The 17,513-nt window shown below is 36.1% G+C and overlaps 1 protein-coding gene across 1 annotated transcript; it reads right to left on the reverse strand.

Annotated features, from left to right (window-relative positions):
- Positions 1-1,288: 1,288 nt before the first annotated feature.
- LOC148275773 (uncharacterized) lies at positions 1,289-8,760 on the reverse strand. Its single transcript, XM_088235218.1, has 4 exons — positions 8,695-8,760; positions 4,804-4,962; positions 3,975-4,136; positions 1,289-1,772 (listed from the first exon to the last, which is right to left on the reverse strand). The coding sequence occupies exons 1-4, from the start codon at positions 8,749-8,751 to the stop codon at positions 1,578-1,580; spliced, it is 573 nt and encodes a 190-aa protein (XP_088091344.1). The 5' UTR covers positions 8,752-8,760; the 3' UTR covers positions 1,289-1,577.
- Positions 8,761-17,513: the final 8,753 nt, after the last annotated feature.

Genomic DNA, 17,513 nt, shown 5'->3' on the forward strand with positions numbered 1-17,513 from the left:
GTTGTTTTCTTTTAATAAATATTTACATTTATTTCAACAGAGAGGGAAAACACCTTTGAGAAGGGAATATGGAAGTCTAGGCATTTACAGGACTTTTGACCTGTCATTGGCTGGTTTAAGTGGCCACTTTACACACTGTAACATTCACCATTCTGCCCATGTTCAAACACCCACATTTCCTCAACTCTTCCATCTGTTGACTTTTGTGAAGTAAAAGAGCTGAAACCTTTATCACGCAGGTGAGATTCATCCGGCTGAACCAAATCACCTACTGGGCAACGCCTGAAAACAATTTTCCAATTGTTATACTTCTTCTTTTACCAGGTGGTTAATTCAACAATGTTTGAGTATGTCCAAATGCTTACAGACTGGCTAGATTTCCTCCCTAGGGATTTATTCATATTAGCAGAATGGTGAATGTTACACAGTGTCTAAAGTGAACTATTTCTCTTAGATATTCCGGAGCAGAGTTGTGTAGTGATTTATACATAAGCCAACAGAGTTTATTATACAATATGTTTATTATCTTGAAAAATAACATATGTTATCCGGTTTGGAAGACGAAAATAAAAAAAATCGGAGTTCTTTTTAAATTTATTTATTTACAATTTTAAAAAACCCGTTAGGGTTACACTAGAAGTTTTATATTGTCTAGTCTAGTCTAGTTAGTTCAGTCATCATGTGCTTTTTCAGATTGATTTTAAATTTGTCTCCAGTAAAAGTTTTTAAGTAGTAAGGTAAGTCGTTGTAGTGTTTAAGTCCATTATGTAGTATTTTTGACTGTCCTGTGTTTGTCTTTGCTTTTTCAATATGATAGTGTTGTTGTCTGGTGTTATATTTGTGTATGTCAGCATTTTTGACTAATATTATGTCGTCGTCTTGTATGTTTCCCAGTGTTATTTTGTGCACAATTCTTAAGGTCTCAATTTTAGTCAAGTAGTTTATGTCAAACTGGTGTGTTTTTTTGTACAGTTCAGTCGTAGAGGTCAGGTAGGGTAGGTTGTATGTTAGTTTAAGAATTTTATTTTGTTGTCTTTGTATTCTTGTTATGTCTGTCTTGTTACCAGTCCCCCAGAAGGCGATCATGTAACTCAATTTACTTTTGACATAGGCTTCGTACATCATAATTTTTTCCTTTCTTGGTATAAAATCTTTAATTTTGTAGAAGAGGCTATGTAGTGATGCCATTACTTTAGTGAGTCCGTCTATGTGTTTTGTCTATTTTAATTGTCTGTCCATTCTGAGTCCTAGGTAAGTCACATGTTCTAGTTCTTTAAGAGTTTCGTTGTTTATTTTTATGTTCATGTTATGGTTCTTCTTTTGTGTTTGGAAATGTATTATATTGCATTTCTTGGCATTTAGTGTTAAGAAGTTTTTGTTTGTCCATTCTAATAGTTTTTGCACGTCATAGTTGATGGTTTTAGTCGTTTCAATGTCATTTTTGTTTTCATATAAAATTCCTAAGTCGTCTGCATAGATTGTTTTTTTTCCCATTATGTCACTGTGTAGTATGTCGTTAATGTAAATTATATTGTTTTATCAAGAAATATTCCAAAAATGTCAATACCATAAGAAATCTATTCGCTAAAGACTTGGAACTGCATCTGGTAGCACCCGAACCGTATATTTGGGGAGGCCAGTACCGAGTGCGGGGAGCGGGCTTCGTCCATTGGTCGGAAAAATTCTATAGTGGCCGTGTATCGGCCGATCAGTTCCCTCGTCAGCTCCACGGTGTTCAAATCTGCCTTCACGCCACTCACGTCGTAATCCGCCTGCAAAAACCCACCAGGATTAAATCATAACTTTCAACAATGTTCCAGTGTGTCCAAGTGTTTGTAAACAGGCTGGATTTCCTCACTAGGAAGTTATTCATATCTAAATTTGTTGCAACAGAGAGGGAAAGAAGGGAATATGTTTGAATATAGGCAGAATTATGAATATTAGTGTGTAAAGTGACCATTTAAACCAACTAATGACAGGTCATAAGCCCTGTAAATGCTTAGACTCCCATATTCCCTTCTCAAAATATTTTTTCTCTGTTGCAACAAATTCAGATCATAATTTAATTAACGTAATAGTTAAATTATTATAATCTTGTAAAATTATATTCGAATGTATAAATTGCATCTATCTTAAATAAAATTTTATTAAAATTAATCTTATATAAATTCTAATAACTGCTTTAATAACATATAATGAAAACTAAATTTTGGTCTTTATATAATTTTAAATTTTTCTTTTGTGACTTCTGGTGTTCACATATAATTGGTGAAAGATGTTTAGTGTTATTATTTTTTATTTTATAAATTGTATTTATATTGTGATATCTTTTACTGTTTGTGAACTGAAAATAAATAAATATAGAGGGGGAGGCGCTCGAAGTGTTACCAACTTCACGCAGCTGTAGCAACCAAACGGCTAATGACAGTGCGCTCATATTTTGCGGTCTGTTATATTGTTAATAATTCTACCGAAGCATACCGCTTTACGTCACAGCTAAAAAAAGTTATCGAAATGGAATTCAAACTCAACAGTGTTATTGCTCTGTATTCGGCTGGAAACTTGCAACCAGCCATTATTAACGAGCTACGACATTTACATGTGAATAAAATGTTGGTGTATCGGACCATTTCACGTTACAATAATACTGGTAGCATAAAAAAAAACGCCATGGAGGTGGACATCCAAAAACAGCGACATCGACAGAAATGGTTCGAAAGGTGAAGGCCAGAATTCAACGTAATTCACGCAGAGCGCAGTTCAATTGGCTAAAAATCTCAATGCGTCTGCTCGTAGCATAAAATGAACTACGATTGAAGCCCTACAATTTATATTTACAAAAAGTGCAAGATATAACGCCCGCACAAAAGGCAGTTGGCCTAGCAAGAGCAAAGGTGGTAAAACACTTGCACGTTGGTGGCGAGCTAAAAAATTTGGTCTTTTCTGATGAAAATTTTTTTACAGTTCAGCAATATGTAAACAAACTAAACGATCGTGTATGGTTACAGTGCAAATCAAAAGACAATTTGCACCAGGTAATTGCTCTGCGAAAGCAAGCACCTGCATCAGTAATGGTTTGGGCCGCGGTAACTGCCACAGGATGCTCACCACCCGTTTTCATTGAACAGGGCGTAAAGGTAAATCATCAAATCTACCGTGAAAAGATTTTAATTGATGCGTTGTTAGCTTGGACACGTAAAAAATTTGGCAGAAACCATTAGATATTTCAACGTTTTTTTACAAGAAAAAGGTCCCAGCTTCATTTCATCGCAACAGTGGACTCCATATTCCCCGGAATTAAACCCAATGGACTTTTCCATATCGTCCATTTGAGAGGCCAAAGCATCAGCTAAAAAATATGAGACGGTCGACGCCTTAAAGATGGCTCTTCGCCGAGAATTTTACCGAATACCATCAGCCTACATTTGTGCAGCGTGTGAAGCCTTCTTAGACAGACTCGATGCTTTTATCCGCGCTAAAGGCGGCTACATCGAACAATAACATTTTTTTTTTTATTGAAATGTTTTTTACACTATACTGAAATTTGTAAATTTAAAAGATCTTTATTGATAAAATTAGAGAATTTTTAATTAGTAATACTTCGAGTGCCGACCCCTGTAATATGTAAGTAAAAGGGATTATTTTGTGACATCACAAAAAAGTCGACATCTTCGGGGACCACAGGTTTAACCTGAGGATGTTAGAGCGCTCGCCTCTTACGTTATAACCCGATACTTCAAGGATCTGGGCTTGGAAGGGGGAGAACTAATTTACGGGGACCCGCCACAGTAGATCTACACGGGTCGCAGTGACATCAGGAGCCCACATAGCACCGACCCTGATCCACAAGAAGGAGTAAAAGGGAGCTGGGAGCGGACATTTTGATTTCATAATTCATAACCCTGTTGTACATTGATTAACTTAGCAAAAAATATAAAAAAATATGCACTTCTTGTTGCTTTAAATATACCTACCTTGTATAGAGGACATTTCGCAGGAGGAATCGGCCTCAAGTTCTCCACATACGGCTCCCAGCTGGACCCCTTTAGCCTGATCTTGTCACACAGATCGGGGATCTCGTATGTCAACATTGGGTAGCTGCCGGCCCCCATCATGCGATTTATCTGCGTAGCGACCTGACATACAAAACCTGGCATTTAACAAAACACTAAAAATAAATATTTCATCAAATTAAATGTTGGTTTGAAACCGATTTGATTTAGTAAAGATTTGGATTTTTAAAATCCCCCTTTTTATATTTACTTGGGTGTATTTGTTTTATCTTAGCTTTTGTTATTATTATATTAATTTTAAGCGAGCAGCTTAAAGCATGTCTATAACATCGTGACAGGTGACGAATCTCGGATATATTCGTACGACGTCAAAACGAAACAGCAGTCAGCGGTATGAGTGTTTCAAGATGAGCGAAATCCAATAAAAGTTCTTCGCGGACGAAGCACTTCAAAACTAATGGTCCCCTGTTTTTTCAGAAAAACTGAACAGGTCGCAACCGTACCTTTGGCAAAACATAAAACAATCAATTCTGAATGCTACACAACCATTTGTTTGTCAGAAATCTTCGCAGAAATAAGAAAAAAAAATGGGAGGTCAGCAAGGTACCTCAGTCTGAGTGGCAAAAGTGCTTAAAAAATTGGTTCAAACGGATTCAAAAGTGTATTGATCATCGTGGAGAATATTTCGAAAAACGATAAAGACATTTTCGATTAAAAAAAATAATTGTTTTTCTATAATCCCCAAGTATAAAAGGCAACCCTCGTAATGAGTATTTGTGAGTAATACTACCTTAAAAGGTCCGTGGAGGATGTCAACCAACACTCGGGCCACCCCCTTCAGAGCAATACTGTTCGCATCCCTAAACACTTGTACCGTACTCATGTTCATCTCCTTGTTCACAAAGTCGGGGCATGAAGTGAACCTGTCCCAATCCAGTAATACTTTACGCTGAAATGTATTTATTTGTTAATTTATAAACGCCCAGTTCTTACAATATTTCATTAAGAAGTACATAAAGTATTATGGCAATTGAAATAGTGTAGAATTATAATTATTTTACTAATTTATTTATTTATTTATTAACGGACATTGTCCATGTATACAATTTATAAGGTTTAAATATTACAATAAAAGAATAGCTTAAAACATAAAAAAAAAAAGAAAGAAGCATTGACAAATATAAGGAACATCGAGACAAGATCTGGACTATTTATTTAGTGCTCGTTTAAATCGTTGTAAACTCAAACCAAAAAAGTCCAGATCTTGTCTCGAGTTAACAATACGACAAAGACGGGTCATTGGAGAATTTAGGCCATAGTTTGTTCTAGGCTGATCGATGAACAGTACTTCATTGTTTCTCAATCTACGAGTCGGAATATTGAATTTTACTAGTCCCAGTAATGATGGAACATCGATTATACCATTTAGTTTGCCGAACATATATATGGAGTCAATATTAGTTCTACGTTTTTGTAGACTAGAAATATTTAACATTGACTCTATTTCAGCATAAGAATAATTATCTCTCTCTAGTCCGAGCATCCACGCTATTTTTCGAAGCAAGCGATGTTGGACTGATTCAATGTGATTTATGCGATTGACATAGAATGGGGACCAGACCACGGAGGCATATTCTAGAAGAGGGCGAACAGTTGAGCAATAAAGAGTTGATTGTACGGACATTAGTAAAATCAGAGGATATTGTGTTCATGTGTTCATTATAAAAAACAAGGAAATAGGTAAATATGAAAAGAATTCAAAAAGAGGAGAATTGAGGGGATGGCGATTCAATGGAAAGGATAGCTAATTTGTTAGCAGCAGGAGTGGTGTGGAGCCAACCAGAAGTCCAACGGCTCTGCATAATTATTAGCTGTTCCGTGGATGCTCACCAGGGGAGGGGAGAATGGTGGGTGAAGTTTTGTGAAGTTTGTCCTATTGTACTCGCACTGGAACACGTGTCGGAGTCTGGGGGTCCTTGTGGGTACACGAAAGTTTATAAGGGACAGTAATTCTGGGCAATCTCTTATGGTGGTTATCACTTTGTGGATTAGAGTGATGTCAGCAATTGTCCTTCTGGTGGAGAGCAATGGTAACCTCAACTCAGACATCAAAGTTTGATAGAAAATTTAATTTACGGGTTACCCTTTTTGAACTGTATGTAGCGTAAAAACTTCCGCTGGACTCTTTCCAAGTTAAAAGAGTTGCAGTTGTACAAAGGGCTCCAGACTGACGATGCATATTCCAGTTGTGATCGGTTCCAGTTAAGCATCCAAAAATTACACATGATCCGAACAGGGGGACCAAACGACCCCAGTGCCTACTTGTATATGGCGTCACGAAAATAAAACATTAGAAGTGTTTAAGATCGTGCAATCATGTTTTCACGTACATATATTTTACTCATTCGTGTATTTTATTCATTTTTGTTAGTTTGCCGAATGCTAATGTAAATATAGTGAAATCGACCCTTTTAGTATTTTGTAATTTTTTTGTTTTAATTATTATTATTATTAATAATACACTAGCAGCTCTTAAGCTGATGCGTGTATATCAAGTGTACATGGTTATTCTTCTTCTTCTTCTTTTCTACATCCGCTCCTAAGTGGAGCATGTGGACATCACCATGTGCCTCCAGGAGACCCTATCGCCAGCCAGCACTCTCGCTTCTTCCCATGTCAATCCAGCGCCCCTTAATTCCGCCGAATAAAGTCTAAAGATCGTCATTGACGGTCTTTCAGGACAGCGTGATCCCGCAGGTTTAAAGAAGAGGCAACTAGGGTTTGGTGGTCAACGGCAGGCTAGGTAGCAGCGGATACACCGACACCAATAAGGTGTATCTATGAAATACTGCACAAATACTCCATCCTGCAAATCCTACTGTCGGCCTCCCCGTGGCGGCCACCGGGCAATGCAGTATTAACTGTAGCAAACGACAGGGGGTGAAGGCGAGTCTTCGGCACCTCAAAACCGATCTCCATTTGGCTAAGGAAAACCCCGACACAAAAACCGGGTTGAGCCGACCCTAAGGGCCCTTGCAGCCCAGGCCTCGAAAGCGCGGGACCAATCATCCAGCCTTTTTAAACACCACGATTACGAAAACATCATCACCACATGGTTATTAAACATTATAAATTGCTGTGTGCATCTAGTTAACATTCACTGAACTAGCACCAATCACTTTCTCGGGAAGGCCATTTCATTTCTCCACGACTCGGTTTGTCAGGAAGTTCTTCCTGGGGTTGGATGAGAAGGGGGTAGTGTTAAGTTTCAATGAATGACCTCTGAGATGGCGGTTTTCATTCGTAATGAACATTGATTTCAACTTGGGTACATTATATTGCTCAGTTAATATTTTGAACGTTTCAATCGAGTCACCACGCTGCCTCCGCTCTTCCGGTGAACTTAACCCGAGCTCCCTTAAGCGGTCCTCGTATGATTTATTTTTTAGAGAAACTACCATTTTAGTTGCTCTTCTCTGGACTTTCTCCAACAACTCTATGTCTTTTAAAATAGGGACTCCAAATTTGGTAGGCATACTCCAGGAGTGGACGAACATAGGTTTTATGAATTTTGAGCAACAAATCTCGGGTGATGTGAGCGAATGTTTTCCTTATTAAGTATAAGAGGGAATTTATGCGTTTGTTTGACAATTTGGATACTATGGGATTCCTATTTAAGATCACAAGTAATCACAACTCCGAGATCTTTTTGTGACGTTACTGCTTGCACTTGATTTCCATCCATGGTAAATATTATTTTCGGATTTGGCAAACAAATGTCTATCACAGAAGGCTAAACTGGCAGTTCACTACGGAGTTCTAGTGCCAACTCTAATGTATGGGAGTGAAGTATGGAATTGGAAAAATGATGATGAAAGTAGGTTGAATGCTGTCAAAATGAGATCCCTCAGGCAAATGTGTGGTAAAACGATGTATGATAGGTGCACAAATGTCGAGATCCGTGAAGCGTGTAAGGCTGAGACATGCATTATCGACAGAATCAAGAAAGGGGTGCTGCGTTGGTTTGGACACGCAGAGCGAATGAACAGCGAAAGAACGGCTAAAAGGATCTACGATGCGAATGTTGATGGATGCGGAAAACGAGGAAGACCGAGAAAGACATGGCACGATCAATTCCATCAAATACTTGAAGATAAACATGTCAAGAGTAGGAACAATCGGCGTGCGTGCATGAGAAGATGTATAAATGTAGAGGAATCAAGGTCTGTATGCCAAGATAGAGTGATATGGCGTTCTATACTCTCTGCCCATCCCTACGGAGAATCGGCGTGATGGTTTGTTTGTTGTTTGTTTTGTTTGTTATTTCTATTATTTTAATGTTGATTAATTTGAAAATTTAAAAACAATAGCAGAAAAATACTTATCTCTGTTATTTTCACGATCACAAAAAATATAGGGCAAATATCTTTAATAATACTAGAGTTATTGAATTAAAATCGGTCTATGGGGGATTCGAATCCCCTTCTTTGGTCTGGCTAGGTTAAGGATACAACTTAATTATTTTCGCAATGTAAATTATAATTAAATTTAAAGGAATCTATGAATATGTTCTAGAAGTAATTAAAATTTAAAGTACGAATAGGTGCAATGAAATAGAAATGTCTTTGCGTCAGTTTAAATTAAACATGAGTTGTCAAATAATTGCATGTTTTTATCTTACCGATTTACTTTGAACACCTCCTGTACAAAGTATGAAAAACAGTACTGCAATATGCATGGTTGTATTCTAACTAACTTGAATTAAATGTTTTTGACAATGGCTCATAATAACAATGCTCAGCTATTCAGATAAATGACAAAGCAATTATCTATTGCTTTTGTTAAATGCCTACATTGTGTCGGCAATAATTTCCCTAATAAACATACCAATTATCAACAGTATTTTGAGTTTGTCCAAATTTTTGTAGACAAGGACTGGATTCAACTCCCTAGGGAGCTGTTTATATTAACATATTACAACAGAGATGAAGAACATTTAAGAGAAGGTAATATAGAAGTCTAGGCATCTACAGGGCTTATGACCTGTCAATGGCTGGTTTAAGTGGCTACTTTACACGCTGTGTAACATTCACCATTCTGCCTATATTTGAACATCTATATTCCTTCAATTCTTTCATCTGTTGATGTTTGTGAAGTTAAAGAGCTGAAACCTTTATTTATGCGGGTGAGATTCATCAAATTGAATTATTTCACCTACATACTAGGCAACGCCTGAAAATATTATTTTTCTAATTTCTATACTTCTTCATGGACCAGGTAATTTATCAACAATATTTTGAGTTTGTCCAAATTTTTGTAGACAAGGACTGGATTCAACTCCCTGAGGAGTTCAGCTTCACAAACACTCCACAAATACTTCAGCTCTTTAACTCCACATCAACAGATGAAAGAATTAAAGGAATATAGATGTTAAAATATAGGCAGAATGGTGAATGTTACACAGTGTGTAAAGTGGCCACTTGAACCAGCCATTGACAGGTCATAAGCCCTGTAGATGCCTAGACTTCTATATTACCTTCTCTTAAATGTTCTTCATCTCTTTTGTAATATGTTAATATAAACAGCTCCCCAGGGAGTTGAATCCAGTCCTTGTCTACAAAAATTTGGACAAACTCAAAATATTGTTGATAAATTACCTGGTCCATGAAGAAGTATAGAAATTGAAAAAATAATATTTTCAGGCATCGCCTAGTATGTAGGTGAAATAATTCAATTAGATGAATCTCACCCGCATAAATAAAGGTTTCTTCTCTTTAACTTCACAAATATCAACAGATTAATGAATTGAAGGAATATAGATGTTCAAGTATGAGCACAATGGTGGATGTTACACAGCGTGTAAAGTGGCCACTTAAACCAACTAATGATAGGTCATAAGCCCTGTAGATGCCTAGACTTCTATATTACCTTCTCTAAAATGTTTTTCATCTCTGTTATAATATGTTAACTTATATTTACATTTAAATTGCTAATTAAAAATACTCGGTACACTTCCACTTATTTATTTGACCAATTAGCGCTTTCACCCTCTAATGAGCATCTTCAGATTGGTAAATATTATACAGTGAAAGGATAATTTATATAAAACATCAAACAATTTTTTTTTAAATCCTGGGTTTAAAAATCAATCTGGCAAAAACCCATGTACTGTGTAACACTTCATGCCTCGATGCCCAAAATCCCCTGACTGTCGAACCAAGTCATCGAAAGGGTCGAGAGTTTCAAATACCTGGGAGTATATGTTACGGAAAATTGTTACGGGATATTTACTCAGTGAAAACCAAATGCCGCCTATATAACGCCTATTTTCCTCTACGGATGTGAATCGTGGCACCTCTCTAGGGCCCAAAACAGCAAAACTCTGAGTTTTGAGAATAGGTGTCTCAGAAGAATCTTGGGTGTGCGGTGGTTTGACTTTGTGAGGAATTAAAGCAAACTCCGGTGACAACTGTCATCAAGCAGAGGCGATACGGTTGGCTCGGCCATGTGCTGCGGATGCCTCCTGAGAGCCTTAACCACGCTTGCCTACTTTACAAGGCATCAGGTTCTCGTCGTCCTGGACGTCCACTGCTGACTGTTCGACAGCAGTTCGTGTCAGAACTATGGGACGCGAACCTGACTTGGGAGGATGCACAGGAGCTGGCAGCAAACAGAGATGCTTGGAGGATCTTTGTGGACACCATATGCTGCAATTGGGGAGCGGACATGGAATAATGAATGAATGAATAAATACAATTGAAAAAAAAATGCTACGATACTATTATTATAATTGTGTATGAAAGCATAATTGAAAAAAAAATGTAAGGATACGTTTATGGCGATTTTTCAATTTATGCATCGTCATCATTGTAATAACTATGAATTAAAACACATTTAATTATAACTATTTTTTGTACTTACATTGTAATATAATCGATGATTACGATAATTATTTGAACAATAGACATGAAACTACGAATTCACGTTGAATATCAGTAACAATAATAAATTATTGCGTATAAAATATCCAGTGTTTGAGCGGATTGAAAAATGCGGTTCTGTGTGAAATAGAGCCCGAATCCTCGAAGAGTGTTTCCTACTTTAATGGCTTCTCTTTAAAAAAAATCAGGCAGAGATTTTAATTTCATTTCAACAGCAAACCGTTACGCTGTTTCTCAGTAAGGGTAGGCAGAGAAGATAGAACGCCACATCACTCTATCTTTGCATACAGATCTCGCTTCCTCTACATTCATACATCTTCTCATGCACGCGCGCCGATTATTCCGACTTTTAACATGTCCATCTTCAAGTATTTGTTGGATTTGGTCGTCCCATGTCTTTCTCAGTCTTCCTCTATTTCTGCACCTATCAACATTCGCATTGTAAATATTCTTAGCTGTTCTTTCGCTGTCCATTCGTTCTACATGTCCAAACCAGCGCAGAGCTCCTTTCTTGATTTCGTCGATAATGCTTGTCTCAGCCTTACATAATGTACGGATCTCAACATTTGAACTTGTATGTAAATATAAGTTATTACATCGGAATTCCATCAAGAATTGTCAATAAATAATTGAAATCAATGAATACATTGTTAATTTAATTATATAATGTATTCTTGTGAAGTATTTAATAAATAAAAATCAGGACATCTCACCGTAGTACTGGTTAATTTTTTTGTACAAATACATTACATTACACTTCTTCTCCAGCCTTCCTCTCTCCACTGCTGGATAAAGGCCTCTTCCAACTCCTTCCACTCCTGTCTTGACCCCTGTGCATCCAGACACCACCAGCTATCTAGACAATGCCATCGGTCTTCTGGCGCCCATCTGGTTTCCCCTGTCTGGCCACATGTCCTGCCCATTGCCACTTTAGTTTTGCCACACGGTCCACGACATCAGCAACATTGCTTCGCCGTCTACTCACGTAGTTTCTTATTCAATCTCGGAGACCCACACTGAGCATCTGCCGTCCCATGATTTGTCGTGTACATTTTAATTTTTAACACTACTGCAAGGGTTGCTGTCTCTAGTCCATAAGTTATTATCAGTAGTATACAGGAGTCAAAGACCATTATTTTAAGACAAATTGGAATATTTTTGTAGTGCTAGCAGATTGAAACAATTTTGCGCTGTTATTGCTACAACTTAGTAACTTCAAAATCAGAATTTTTGAGTTTTGATTCGAATGTACAACTGCTCATGTAGCATTCATGAAGGAGAATACAAAAATGTGTTTTAGTTATCAACTCGAAACTACGAAATTTCGAAGTTAACTTGTTGCAGTAATAACCCGCTGTTTGATCATTGAATTCACTCAAATGAATTTCATCTTTAGTATAAGAGAAATAAAAGACACAGATGTTTTCATGCATTTTATTGTAAAATGTGCAACAATTCTATTACAATTCATTACACATGTATGCATCGTTTGTATAATTATGTATTTTACAACAGATTTGGTTAGGAAGGTTTTACATAAATACTTATTACACTCGCGTAATAAAAAATTGAGTCGACGGGGTCATGAATGAATTATGGATTCGGAAAAGACACGCGAATTTGGCACGGCTCAAGATTTTTACAAGTCCTGCGTAATAACGCACCTATGATTACATGGACCAGAAAAGTGACCAAGAAATTCTGCTGAAAATTATCGCAACAGAGAGGGAAAACATTTTTGAGAAGAGAATTTGGAAGTCTGGGCATTCACTCGCAAAAGGCAACAGGTGAAAGAGTCAAGGAAATGTGGATATTTAAACATAAGGAGAATGGTGAATGTTACACAGCGTCATTTAAACCAGCCGATGACAATTCATAAGCCATGTAAATGCTCAAACTTTCATATTCTCTTCACTAAAATGTTTTCCTTCTCCGGAGCAATAATTTTCAATCGTAACTCCCTAGGGAGTGAAATCCAGCCTCGTCTACAAACATTTGAACGTACTCAAAATAATGTTGAGGAAATTTTGTAGCCGTTTTTAGTGATTTTTAACAACAACATGGACCTAAGGCTCCGCAAGAAATTAGTCAAAATATATGTCCGGAGTATATCGATGCACGGTTGCGAGGCATGGTTCACAGGCGAGAGGTCAAAAAAGATCTAATAGATAAATAATTTCCTTTGAGATCACATTACAAATTATGAGGTTCTCAGCAGGATCAAAGAAACCAGGCACCTCTCAAACACCACATCGGAAAGGCGTGCAGAACTAACAGGTCTGCCACATGAAAATCTCCCGCACAATATACTGGAGAGGATGAATGAGGGATCGATTGGCAGACGACGTCCTCGACGAGACTTTCTGGAGCAAATATGCCAAGGAAGAGGATCGCTGAAGATCGAGCGGGGTGGAAAAAATGTGGGGCTTCGCTGCCCGCCAATCCCCATAATTGAAACTGAAGATGTAGAATTTATTTGTATGTGCATATATAAGATTTCAAGCAATTTGTGTAGTAAGCGACACCACATTTTCTTTTGAGTCAACTTCTGACCAGTTTTCTGATGCATGCAACACGAGGCAAAACAAACATGACAATATTTTAATCTCTCGCACCTTTTAGCATCTGTACATATTTATATTGATTACATTAGGAACATAATTTTAGGCATTTTACGAATCGTCAGACCAGTCGCGAGTCCGCATTTTGGCCAGTTTGAGAGACAGACGATACGAAATTGTGTAGAAAGAAAAAATATTTAACTAATTCATAAGCTGTAATAGCATAATACAAATTGATTTATAATACATTTTTTAAACTTAAAATCTCCATCCTGAAATCATGTTTTTTGGACAATTGTGATTTCGACGCTGACCCGACAAATAACCCATGACTCGAATCAATTCTGTCGATATAAAATTAACAAAAAAATATTTGAATATAATCAAACATAATAAATAAATTCATTTACATATTTACGGTCATTATTTTTTAACATTTATTTTAAATAGAAAAAAAAAAAAAAATACAAGTAATTTAATTCTAACGTTATGGGCTATACGAAAGTAAAATTCCTATTGAGGCCGACAGGCCACAATTTAATTAGCATTTTTAGAATCAATCGATTTGAAATTATTGTGAGATTCAATTGATTTGAAATTGTCACAAGATTATAAATGACAATTTATATTTTTTTCTAGTTTTTGTGGTGAGGAGGCTTAAGTGTTTCAATGTTTTATCAGACAAAATGTCAGCCATTTCTCATAACTAAATATTTGTAAAACTAGTCTTTCGCATATGACCTAATTCACTATTTTAGCGAATATTTTATAGAGAGTTTAATTCTCTAATGACGAGTGTTTTGTGGCGTGGCGCCTCGCCGTACCTGCGCAGGTCACTTCACTCATCACCATAAGTTTGAGTTCACCACGCCCGCGCTGCACCACAAAATGCTCGCCACTATGGCCAAGCGCCGAGTGTGAAATACGAGGTTTGATAAAAAAAAAAATACATGGAATATATGAATTTCGAATTTAGGGAATTGAAAGCAAAAACGCCACTGTCCATGATCACTCTTTTTGGGAAGACCCGACAAAACCAGTGGCGAAAAGACTATTAGAAATAGTATTTTCGCCACTAGTTTAGTTGGTCTTCCCAAAAAGAGTGATCATGGAAAGTGGCGTTTTTGCTTTTAAGCCCTTCAGTTGTAAGAGCCCATATTTTTCCTAGATAGGTACACATGTTTATAATACTGCGGCATTTAGGTAAAGAGGAACGTATCACTATATGGCATATGGCAATTTCTTCCTACCTACCCAAACCGTTTGGTTTAAAACAAATTCAATTACATGGACATATTTGAGGTAATTATGCAGAATCTTATAATTTTATACAAAAATTTATGCCAATTTTTTTAATTCAACTAAATTTATTAAATTATACAACGTTTACCAATTTTATTATTGAATTAAATATTTTTTTACATCTACACTCAATGTTCCGTAGACCGTTTAAGAGAGGAACTGCAAACTTAATCATATTTTAAACTTTAGTGACATGTATCTCTTTACCTAAATGGTACAGAATTAATCTACCAATTTTCAGCCATTTTGTATGCGTATTTTTTTTTGTTTTTCTCACAAACTAAAGTCCTTGAAATATAGCTTGATTGTAATGACAGCTGTCAGCAAAAGTGAAGACATAACTTTGTAGTAACGTCTAAGGAGTGATTTATATTGACACATGAAAAATCATTTGTATCTGGCATGTTAATTAATTTTTGAATATAATGCTTGACATATAAATCAACATAATTATATAAAATCAGCTTTAAAACTTAACTAAACCTAATTATTAACAACGTTCTTACAAGGTTACATCATTTTGCAAAAATATTAGAGATGGGACAAATTGATCAATGTAAATCGATCGAATAAAAAAATAATTCATTTGATGTTGTTCATGAAAAAAAGCATAAATGTCTTATTGTTTGGTCTTAAACACATAGGCATATAATAGGCTTGTTTTTGCGTTTTTATATCAATTTTCAGAAACAGAGTTTCATGTTTGCGTGAAAAAAAAGTGATAAAATCGATTTGATCGGTACATGGTCAGTGATCGGTAATTTTCTATTACTGGTGACATTAGTTTGGCAGCTGTTATTTTAATCAAGCTATATTTTAAGGACTATAGTAAGGCACCTTTTGGTGTGATCGGTGAATTTTTAAAAATTATTCCAGAATAAAAATGACGGTTTCCGCCTCTATGTAGAGATTTAAATTTAGATATTTTCTTTGTCTATGTTGAGATAATAGGAAAAAAATATTAAGGAAGATATTTGGAGCTGAATTATAGGCGCTATATGGCAAATCAAACATTGTACAATTCATAAAAATAAAAAATTACAATGGCCGGATAGTGTGGAAAGTGACGCGAGAGCGATTGACATGACGGACTGGAGAAGAGTCGCGGAGGAATGGCGACAGGCCGTGGAAGAGGCCAGGGCCCACAACAGGCTGCTGCAGATAATGATGATGTTGAGACGACGGTCAGAATTCCAGCATTAGTCTACAAATATCGGACATACTCAAAATATTGTCAGTAAAGGGCCCGTGAATTCATCTTTTTTTGTAAATTAATTCATTGATCGGAGATCAATAGCGTATGTACAGATGCTGGATGCTACAAGTAGGCCAAATTTAAGAATTCGCGACTGGCCGTGAGCGACGATGCGATTCCGACGGCGAAAGCCCCCTGGTAAGGGACGCGCGATGAAAAGCTACGAAGACGAAGGCTCGACGAATGGAGATTCATACACTCTCAACACATCGGTGTATATTCTATACAATTCACTATACAATTAAAAATTATTTTTCTATATTTAATTTATGTATACACATAGTTGTGATGCACGGGCAGATTTTTATGAGCAGATAAATATGTTTAAATGGCCAAATGACACCATAAATGTATTTAATAAAAAATTAAGATAATTTCAATAGCATTTGATCAAAAATGATTTTGTAACATGAACTAACCTGATTCTTATGTAATTTTGCCCGCTGAATCCAAATATACTATCAGAATTTGTGTATCAGCCTTTTTCTGTAATTATATGATTCACTCTCAAATTACAAATTTCGCTTCTTATTTTAATTTTTAGATGAAAAATTTTTTTAGTCGCTTTAAAAAAATTTTTATCCGTGCATTTTTATTTACCCAATAGATCAGTAGGGATAAATCTGATTTTGGGCACAGCTTTTCTTCTTCTTTCTTTCTTTTTACTATCAATGTTTTTTGATTTTTATAAATTATTTACGTTTTTTAGTTAGTTAATATTACATTGTATATTAACTAATATTTACAATTATTTAAATTACTTTAATACGGCTTAAACATTAAAGCAATATTTCTTAAAGCGGCCACAAAAATTTGAAATTCTAAAATTTTTGACGTAGCCATAGAAATGAATGCGTTCATTTCTTTTTATATGATACAACATTGCAAAAATTACAAAAGACCCAAGAGGATATCTCAATTACTGATATTATATGTGACATCAGAGGTTTTGTTACAAACCAAAACCATATTAAGATGTCAAGAGTTTTTAACCACAAATTACTGTGAAACGTTTTATCCGAGAGCATCTGTGCATAAAATTGCTACTAATACACTGCTGTCATAAGCAGATAGCCAGTTATTTGCAAAAGTCATGTTTTGAGATATGACACTTTTTAGTTTTTATCGACGTTATGAAAATTCATAAGTAAAAACACAGTATGTCAATTGTTTCCAAGCATAAAACCAGTAAGTGTCATATCTACACTGAGTTTTGGCTTAGGGATTGTTTTTCATGCTGAAGTATTTTTTTTACTGCCTGCACACTTTTTGTAGAATATTATTAAATATTAAAAAAATACATAAAATATTATATTTTATAATATAAAAGTCCAAAGATGTGCTACAAAAATCCCCAAATCACTCAAAAGGATGCCTAACCACGGTGGATTAAAAGCACTTGGACTTACATCATTGAGAGAACGAGGGGACTTGATAGAAA

Source organism: Micrasema longulum, unplaced genomic scaffold, assembly GCF_059751315.1.
Source record: "Micrasema longulum isolate JH-2025_06_02 unplaced genomic scaffold, ASM5975131v1 h1tg001344l, whole genome shotgun sequence".
Lineage (NCBI taxonomy): Eukaryota > Metazoa > Arthropoda > Insecta > Trichoptera > Brachycentridae > Micrasema > Micrasema longulum.

What these genes read in the sequence shown, in the direction of transcription:
- LOC148275773 (XM_088235218.1), bottom strand. Translation starts at nt 8,751, where the DNA reads ATGCATATTGCAGTACTGTTTTTCATACTTTGTACAGGAGGTGTTCAA. An exon ending in GAGGTGTTCAAAGTAAATCG is followed by an intron (nt 4,963 to 8,694) that starts GTAAGATAAAAA and finishes AATACATTTCAG; the next exon opens with CGTAAAGTATTACTGGATTG. An exon ending in TCCTCCACGGACCTTTTAAG is followed by an intron (nt 4,137 to 4,803) that starts GTAGTATTACTC and finishes TTTGTATGTCAG; the next exon opens with GTCGCTACGCAGATAAATCG.